The sequence below is a fragment of the Spermophilus citellus genome (assembly GCF_964194105.1).
Source record: "Spermophilus citellus genome assembly, chromosome: 11".
Taxonomy (NCBI): domain Eukaryota; kingdom Metazoa; phylum Chordata; class Mammalia; order Rodentia; family Sciuridae; genus Spermophilus; species Spermophilus citellus.
The window spans coordinates 92,218,693-92,227,919 of record NC_138192.1 but is presented as its reverse complement, the minus strand read 5'-3'; the positions used below and the strand labels follow the sequence as shown (position 1 = coordinate 92,227,919).

Here is a 9,227-nt window from a genome sequence, read left to right as displayed (position 1 = left end):
CATAAAGAGGGGCCTGGAGCAGGGTGAGGGGTAGGCAGAGTGGTGAGGAGTGGTGGAATTCTGGGTATATTTTGAAATTGGAACCAAGAGGGTTTCCTGAACAATTGTGAGTTTAAGAACACTACATGAAACAACATTTACTTGTATTCCCAGAGACTGAACATGATGTGCAGTTTAAGCTCCCATTTTACTACTGTTCATCAAAGTAACCTGGCAGATTAATCTCTACATCCATTCTCCTGTAAAACCCATGGATCATCACCAAGATACCTGACCTTGTGGCCAAGGGGTTCCTCTCTACAATACCGCCCCACCATCCCCCCACCACTCTTCTTCCCAACAAATGAGTTCTCTCTGAACCAAGAGTCGCTGACTTCCAAAACTCTATATCCTAATTTTACTTTTTACAATTAAAGATGTTAATTAAATATAAAATAATGGAATATGAGTTTAAAAGCGAAGAATTGAAGGTTTGGGTAAGGGTTGACTAAGGTGGAACTTAACAAATTACCTTATGAGTCAACTGTAAAAATAGAGGGAAAAATTACAAAAATACAGAATGAATATGTCCTCAGATTGCTTTGCAAATATTTTTAAGTTCTTCTTGTAAACAAATTAAAATTAGAAGTCCTGCTTACCTGTGTGTGGTTTATGCAAGAAAAACAATGACCTATCAGCAGACACAGGCTCAAGGAAGGGCTGTGGTTTTCCGTCAAAGATTGACAATGAACATATAGTTGTCCCTCAGTATCAGAAGGGGATTCATTCCAGAAACCCCTATGGATGCCCAAATCCACAGAAGCTCAAATCCCATATATAAAACAATGTAGTGTTTGCGAATAATCTATGCATAGCCTAGCATATACTTAATATTTCATATATTTAATATTTTCCTAAATTCAATATAAATACAAATTATGTGTAATACCTAAATTCAATGTAAGTGATATTTAAATAATTGTTATGCTGTATTGTGTAGGGAATGTTGGCAAGAATACCGGACATATTCAGTACAGATTAAAAATATTTTTTGAATATTGTCTAGAGAACTATGACAAGATTACTGCATTGAGGAACTGTCTGGATCTCACTGAAGATGGCTATTCTGCTGTGTGTTCCTGATTATTTACATGCTCTGTCAGTGATGTTGGAGTCAGCATATGTCACCATTTTCTGTTTCCATGCCGATTGCATTTGGGAGTGAGGGTTTTTATTTCTATTGAGTTTTGTGAAGAATCAACTGACTTTGACTTCAAATTAACCTTTAAAGTTAGACTGTCAGTTGCAAGATAAAACTTGACAGCCCACAACCATAGGGCACAATGTCAACTTCTAAAAACCAATCATTAAATAAATCATTTAATCTTTTATATGAAAAAAAGGTGTTTTACTAAGGAAATGTAATTTCATATATGTCAAAGGGATACCTGCACTCCCATGTTCACAATGTTTATGATATGGAATCAATTCCTGCACTGGACGGACAGATAAAGAAAATGTGGTGCTTATATACACAATGGAATACTATTTGGCCTTTAAAAAGAAGGAAATACTATCATTTGTAACAGTGGGGATGAACTTGAAAGATAGTATAAAGAAAAATAAGCCAGACACACACATACACACAAAAGCCCAATAATCTCACTTATATATGGAATTTAAAAAGGCAACTCATAGAAGCAGATAGTAGGATGGTGGTTACAGGGTTAAGAATAGTTGGGGTGGGTCATTGGTCAAAAGATAAAAAATTTCAAAGAGATAGTTAATAAAAATGAATTGTATATTTGAAAATTGCTAATGGAGGATATTTTAAGTGTTCTCAACATACACACAAAAATAATGACAATGCAAATATTAATAGTTTGATGTAGACATTTCAAGATGTATGCATATTCCAAAGCATTATTTTGTACAATATTAAACATATGCAACTATTAGTGTCAATTCTATTTCTTTTTAATTTAAGGACAGAAGAAAAAAAAAAAAAAAACTTTGGAGGAACATCCTTTGGCCCCCAGAGGGCGCACAGTGAACAGCGCCAATTGATTGATTGATTCCCTTTGGTAGGCACTACAGGGTCGACAGGGCAGTTAACAAAGACAAAAACGAAAACCTAATAACCATGGTTCATGTTCATATCAGAGAATAATCAATATGGGAACTGGTACACACAAAGCTACCTCTTGTGTAGTGAATATACAAAAGTCATAGAAATCTCTACTCCATTCCTTATGCAGAAATGTCTCTCTTGGGTCTCTGTGCATCTATGGTCCTTGCCCCTCTCTCTCAATGGCACTTCCTTTCTCTGCATCCTGCCACCTTGCATCTCTCCCACTCACTGTGAGGATTTCTATCTAATTCCTTTTCTCTAATCACCTCACTATCTCTGAGCAGGTGGGAGGGGGTCCACAGTGCTCCCAGCCTTTCCTTCTCAAGAGAAACAATACTATTGAAAGTACATGGATTTTGCTACATTTATGGAAATTTACAGTTCTGAATGTTCCACACAGGCAGATTTTGCCTTCAGGACAGGAAACAGAACCCATGCAAACCCCTCCTGTATTCTCCCTAATATTTCAGTGACCGTTCTTCTGCAACTTAGAGGTTTAGAGTAGTTCTGTGAATTGAATAGGATTTTTCCTCTTTCTTCAATATTTTATTGAATAAGTTTCAAGCAACATTAACACCATATTCACTGTAAGAATATCATACATCAATTTACTGCATGAATGTCATTAATTTACTGAAATTAACATTATGAACACATAATGGAAAAATATTCCTCAAAAGAGGAAGGCGAATGTTAGCCAACAATAGGACAAAACTATCTTCAAAAGATAGAAATAACAGTTGCAGTTTGGCTTATATGTACTTTGAGGCCAGAGACCTCTATGCCTGTGTCTCCAAAGGAGCTAGGTTTTGGACAAGGAGGCTCAGGAATGTCTCCAGCCGCTTCCTGGATCTGTAAGCAATGAGTCCTCCCTTGTTGGCCCATCGATCCACCCCAGTGGCACCTTCATTTTCCAGGTGGTACAGCAGCTGGGGCAAATCCAGCCCAGAGTCTGGATGCCTTTCTAAGCATTCTTTCATGTCCACTATTCCCCCGCCCATGGCCCTCAGGATGGCATGAGCAGCACAAGAGTCCCACTTGAACGTGGTATCTTCTGAAAAGATGTAAATGTCAACGAGGCCTTGGACAACACAGAGGCTCTTGTAACCAGCCCCTGCTGCCCGGAAGATCCTCTCTCCGCACACGCGGGCTAACGCGGCCTTGATGGTCTCCTTCTCACTAGTGCTGATGACTGCTGAAAAAGCAGAGGAGGACTCTGACTCAGGGTTGGAGTTCTCAGTTCGCTTTTCACTGCCATTTCTTTTAGAGATGGCCTGCTCAAGTGAATGGATGTTGGTCCCCATGTAAGAAAGGCCCCAGTAGCACTGTCCTTTCCACCTATGGAAGAAAAAGTTCAGTTGATAAAGGCGATTTGCACATTTGTTTTTCATGATTCGTATTGCCTTTTATTGTTTTAAGAAAATGAAAACAAAAACCCAGTTGATCCTAGCATCATGAGTTTTACCTCCCCTAAGCTTAGAAATAGATCTTAAGTAGCCAATTCATTTTTAAAAGTTACTCTTATGCATGCATCTGCCTGCTGTTGTTGTAGAATTAGGAATGTTTTCACTTTTATGGCTTTATCACATCCATCTAGGACAACACCAAATTATTTGTTTGAATTCCACCCTCCAGAAACTCTGCAAACTTTTATGGCCACTTTTGGCATTTAAAGTTCAGTAGGGGAAAAGATGAACAGGTAAATAAATCTTCAAATCTCTTACAATCTTTATAACAAGCTTTTGGTCTTTTGGTTACTCCTTTTTATTTTTTGATGTATCAGCTCCATGTTGGCTTCTAACACCAGAAAGATGGGGCTCAAAATGTTACTATTTGGGTCAACAACAACAAGGACAGTACCTTCCATTCATTTGTTCTTAACATATATTCTATGTTGAAAAATTCACTGTTTACAGACTAGGAAATAGAGGCTTGGGAAAATAAATAACTTGCTGTGGCCCACCCAGATTGTAAGTGGTACAATCTGCTTTCAAACCCAGGTGGTCTCACTCCAGAATCTGCAACACAAAGTACTTTGTTGACTACCTCCATTTCTAGGCCATGAGTATGTCTCATTCTGCCCCAATTCTTTTTAATTTCTTAATTACCTTTTAAAGATGACACAAACATACTTTGGGTTTGGAAGAAAGTGAAGGGAAAGTCAAAATATCAAAATTCCAGAGTTGTAAAGAGCAAACTATTCTTATCTGAAGTGACTCAAAATTCAATAAAAATAGGTAGCCCTATATAAACAAAAAAATATGATCTATTTCAATTAAAAAAGAAGAAAAAAAAATTTAAAAAGCCTTAAACTGCTTGTATTTGAATTCTGCCTGCCCTGGAGTCAACCCAAAGCACAGGCCATGAGTCAGAGGCAACTCATGTCCTGGCCACCCTCTATGCTCTGCTGGGGAGTCAATGTAAACGGCAGAGAGAGAGAGGAGAAAGAAAGAGAAATGATGCTGACAGAATTTATAAGGAGAGATGCCCCAGAGGTAGGTTCTAAGCCTGGCCATAACTGTCAATATTGTTATTGGACTTTTTCACGTTTTGTTTTAAATTTCTTCTAAAATTATACAAAAGTTCAACTGGCTATATAGTTACAACAGATGACATATATCTTGGTCCAAAAGTATTAGAAGACAATTTTAGCATCATTCTAATTTATTTACTTTGTGATACTGGGGATTGAATCCAGGATTCACACATGCTAGGTAAGTGCTATACTACTGATCTATATCCCTGGCCCTTTAAAATTTTTTTATTTTGTAAAAGTGTCTTGCTAAGTTCAAACTTGTGACCCTCCTGTGTCAGCCTCCCTAGTAGCTAAGGTGACAGGTGCATGCTACTGTGCCTAGCAGCACCATTCTATTAATCTGGTTCTGAGTGCATTCTAGAAATGGAGAATAGGGTTGAATATCCCAAATGTAAACCTATGATATTTCTAAGATAATATTTCTTTTAAAATTTCTACCTTGTACTTGGGCCAAATAAAATCATGCCAAATCCAGGACTAAAAGTAGAAAGAACAGTTTTTGTTTTAATTTTTTTTTGTAGTTGTAGATGGACCATATGCCTTTATTTTATTTGTTATCTTTATTGGAGCTAAGGATCGTACCCAGTACCTCACATGTGCTAGGTAAGTGCTCTGCCACTGAGCTACAGCCCCAGCCCAAATAGAAAGAACTTTTAATTCAAACTTGCATACTTTTAGTGGGAACACCAAAATGTATCATGGGAATATCATGTAGTAATAATCCTGATTGTAAGCAAAGCTGAGGGAGTAAATTCCAAAGACGTACTAGACCAAAAATGTTCATCTTTTTACCTGAGAGTGTTTAGGTCTTGTGACACAAAAGGTTGATTGATGACTCCCATGAGAGGCACTCCTGTCTGTATGTCATAGACACCAATTAAAATAGTGACACACTGAAGTCCAGAGGGGAATATTCCTTGGTTGGATTGAATATCAGTAGAACCTTTAATATACTGATAAGTTGAATCTGGAAAATTAAGTAAGTGTGTTAAGGTTCAGGTAAAGATTATTTAGAATATAATACTGAATACATTTATAAATTTTGCCCTATATAATCTCTTTTCTTCTAATTGGAAGTAGCAGGTTTTAACTTTTGGATGTCACCTGTATCAAATTGTTACTTGGCCTCCTACATTTCACTCTTAAGCTGCTTATGTTTCCTTCTCCTGGCTAATGAAAATGAAGGAGAGCACCTGTCTATAATTCCTGCAGCATCTAGTATATCATCTTGCATATAATAAGTGCCCAAATATTTGTCACAGGTGGAAAGCATTTAAAAGTTAACAACTCAGAATAATGGTGAGGTTATTTTAGAATTGTTATTAATCAGAGGACTAGTACAATGAGAGATGGAAAAGTCTTCTTCCAGCAATCTGCCAGAGACAGAATTTTCTATTATTGTTAGTATTATTTGGTTCCTGCAGTTCCAAGGAGGAAAGACAATAATGGTGGCATAAAAAGGAAGAAATTAATGGTGTTTCTGTGAAAAATAAATAGAAGAGCTGTTTCCTCTTCAGAGATGTATATATGAGAGCTGCCTGCCAGTGTCTGGGGGGTGAGCACTTAGTAAAGGGTGCGACTGGCAGAAGATGCAGAGAGCTAGAAAATAGAATCAAGAACCAAGAAACAACCCGATGTGATGGTGCATGCCTGTAATCCCAGGGACTCAGGAGGCTTAGGCAGGAGGATTGCAAATTCAAAGCCAGCCTCAGTAACTCAGCAAGTCCCTAAGCAACTTAGTGAGACCCCCATCTCAAAAAAAAAAAAAAATTAAAAAGGACTGGGGATGTGGCTCAGTTAGATGCCCCTGGGGGTTCAATTCCTGGTACAAAAAAAAAAAAAAAAAAAAAAAAAAAAGAAACAGGAGATCCTTGTCCTTCAGAAATCATAATTGATGTAGTTTACCCTTAAGTAATCAAAAATTTTGGGAAAGGCTTAATTTGCATATATAATCCATTGACTGAATATTATGTAATTCTCTGATTAAACCCCTATTTCTCTCTTTCTCTTTTTCCTTGATGAGGTCATACAGTGTAGTCCAGGCTGGTCTAGAACTCCTTGGATCAAGTCATCCTCTTGCTTCAGTCTCCCTGATGGTTAGGACTAAGGCATGCACCACCAAGCCCAGACAATTAAATCCATTTTTATAACACTGGAAAGTATGGAGGAGTTTGTCTGCTTAGCAAAATGTGTTGGATGGAATATCACAGGGAGGTGGGAAAAAATGGGGTGGGAGGCACAATACCTGGGGCTTGGTATTAGTGGCATCACTGAAGATAAGAACCACATTTTTAAAATGCTGAGCTACAGATTATCTTCCTACCACAATAAGACAAAAAACAATGGTAAGGTCTATACAGCTTATAAACTGACAGTTCATAAGACACATTTGACTGTTATGCTTGATCAATACTGTTTTTGATTATTGATTTGTTTAACTAAATTAGTAATCAATGGTTAAGAATTGGGAACTTTTTCTTAAGACTCTGGATTTTGCTTTTTCTGCCCCCACCAAAATATCTGAAGATCTGACCTGTACTCCCAGATGGCCACAATCGGTTGGAGCTAAGTGCTCTTTAAGTAGCATGTGTTCTCAATTGTTTTAACTACTATTACTTCATGTTCTCACTTATTTACCAGTCTGCCCCTTCTGTGGGCCTGTGTAGTATATACACACACCTGTTATAGACCTGTGTACAAAGGTACATATGTACATAGCTGTTTGTATATTACATATATCCATAACATAACACATCATAATACACCTCAACTCTTCACTTAGCATTTTGGAACTTAAAAATTTTAAATCTTCTAGGAGAATTAAACTATACTTTCAATGATTTTTATTTTCCAAGCCAAAAAAAAAAAAAGAAAAGAAAGAAAAAGGATTGTGCACGGAACAAATACACAGGTAACAGAGCAAACATACATACCTATGGGATCCACCCAAATTCCCATAAGGTCCTGTGGAATGTTGATCACTATGGAATCCAGAGCTGCATCAGCAAAGGTGACATCCTGATGAACAACCTTGGCTAGTGCTTCAGATGCTGATTTGTTACCATTAAGGACTTTGCTAAGAAGCTGGGCTGTTTCTTCCTCTGTTGAACACAGCTTTATGATAATCTTTTCCCCTAGAAAGGACAAACTAAAACCATTATATCTTGAGAGTTTCAGTGGAGAAATTACCGAGGGGTAGAGGGAAGAGAAAGGAGGAGGGAGGAGGCTGCAAAACCCGTGCACCTGTATTAAGTGAGGTCAACATATTCATGCCTGATGACCTCCAGAATCACACCAGGAGCTTCACAAAGTCACAGATGCCCAGTGGCCTCATGTCCTTAATCTCAGGGTAGGATACAGGAATTGAAAGACTGGTTCTCCAGGAAAATGTCCACATGGACACAATTTTGTGTCAATTTTAAGGGGGCTCACAGACCAGTTAAACAATCCTTTAATTCTTGATAATTAATCCTTATTTATTTTTGTCTTTTTTAAATTTATTTTTTTTTACAAAGGCAAATTAATAGTACAAGAAGAAACCTCAATGGAGAAAACAAGAAACTCATTTAAAAAATTAAGAAAACATGGCATTTTCAGATATATAGACACATATTCCTCACAACCCTATCTGATTTAAGGACCAGCAGATTCTGTTATCACCCAGGAGTTTGTCAGAAATTCAGAACCTCTCTGGGTGTGGAGGCTAAGACAGAAGGATTACAAATTCAATGCTAGCCTCAGCAATTGAGCAAGATCCTGTCTCAAAATAAAAAATAAAAAGGGCTGGGAATGTAGCTCAGTGGTAGAGCACCCTTGGGTTCAATACTGAATACCATACAAAAAAAAAAAAAAGAAAGAAAGAATACAAAACAGAACCTCAGGCCTTCCACCAGACCAGCCCTACTGGATTTGAACAAGATCCTCATTTGATGATATAATCAGTAAAGTTTGGGAAGCACAGTATGAATGTATTTACAATGACGACTTTTTTTTGTGTGTGGTGGTAGTAATTGAACACAGGGACTCACACATGCTAGGTAAGCACTCTACCCCGACCTACACCCCTAGCCCATAATGATGACTTTGAATCAGCAAGAAACACTTAAATTTAAATTCGAATTCAATTATACTATTAAAGTTGAGGAATAACAATGCTAATAAGTGCCACACACTGAACTTTACTTTGGGCTTACTAAAAGTTACAGGATCATTCAAATGAGTAAATTATACCATATCACTCCTTTGCTTAAAACAGGCTAGTGAATCCCCATCACACTTGGAGGGCAACCTGAATTCCTGCCAAGATTGCCTCCTGCCTGAAATCACACTATGCACCACAGTCTCTCCTCTTCCCTGCTCTACATTTCTTTGCCCTTTCAACAAACAGGAAAGTAGATGTGGAATGGTTTTGTGTTTCTATAATTCTGGATAAATCATGTACTGAAATAACTTTGTAAAGTAGTCAAATGTAGGATTTTTAATGAGGAATTCTTATGAGTTAATCATAGGAGTTATTTTTAACCTTCTGCTAGTTCTCTCTTCCTACTGAATGTCTATTATGGTTTAGATAGGCGGGGTCCC

The 9,227-nt window shown here is 37.5% G+C and overlaps 1 protein-coding gene across 4 annotated transcripts in view; it reads right to left on the bottom strand.

The window, feature by feature from the left end:
• Nucleotides 1-1,810: 1,810 nt before the first annotated feature.
• INPP1 (inositol polyphosphate-1-phosphatase) overlaps nucleotides 1,811-9,227 on the bottom strand; it is a 33,771-nt gene continuing 26,354 nt past the window's right edge. For 3 of the 4 annotated variants that reach the window (XM_081261951.1, XM_081261949.1, XM_081261950.1), the window contains exons 4-6: nucleotides 7,580-7,780; nucleotides 5,439-5,613; nucleotides 1,811-3,448 (exon numbers count right to left, since the gene is read on the bottom strand). In XM_081261951.1, coding sequence (XP_081118077.1) covers nucleotides 2,890-3,448; nucleotides 5,439-5,613; nucleotides 7,580-7,780 — 935 coding nt within the window. In that variant the 3' untranslated portion in view covers nucleotides 1,811-2,889. The remainder of the gene's footprint in view (nucleotides 3,449-5,438; nucleotides 5,614-7,579; nucleotides 7,781-9,227) is intronic. The other variant, XM_081261948.1, reaches the window with a different exon arrangement.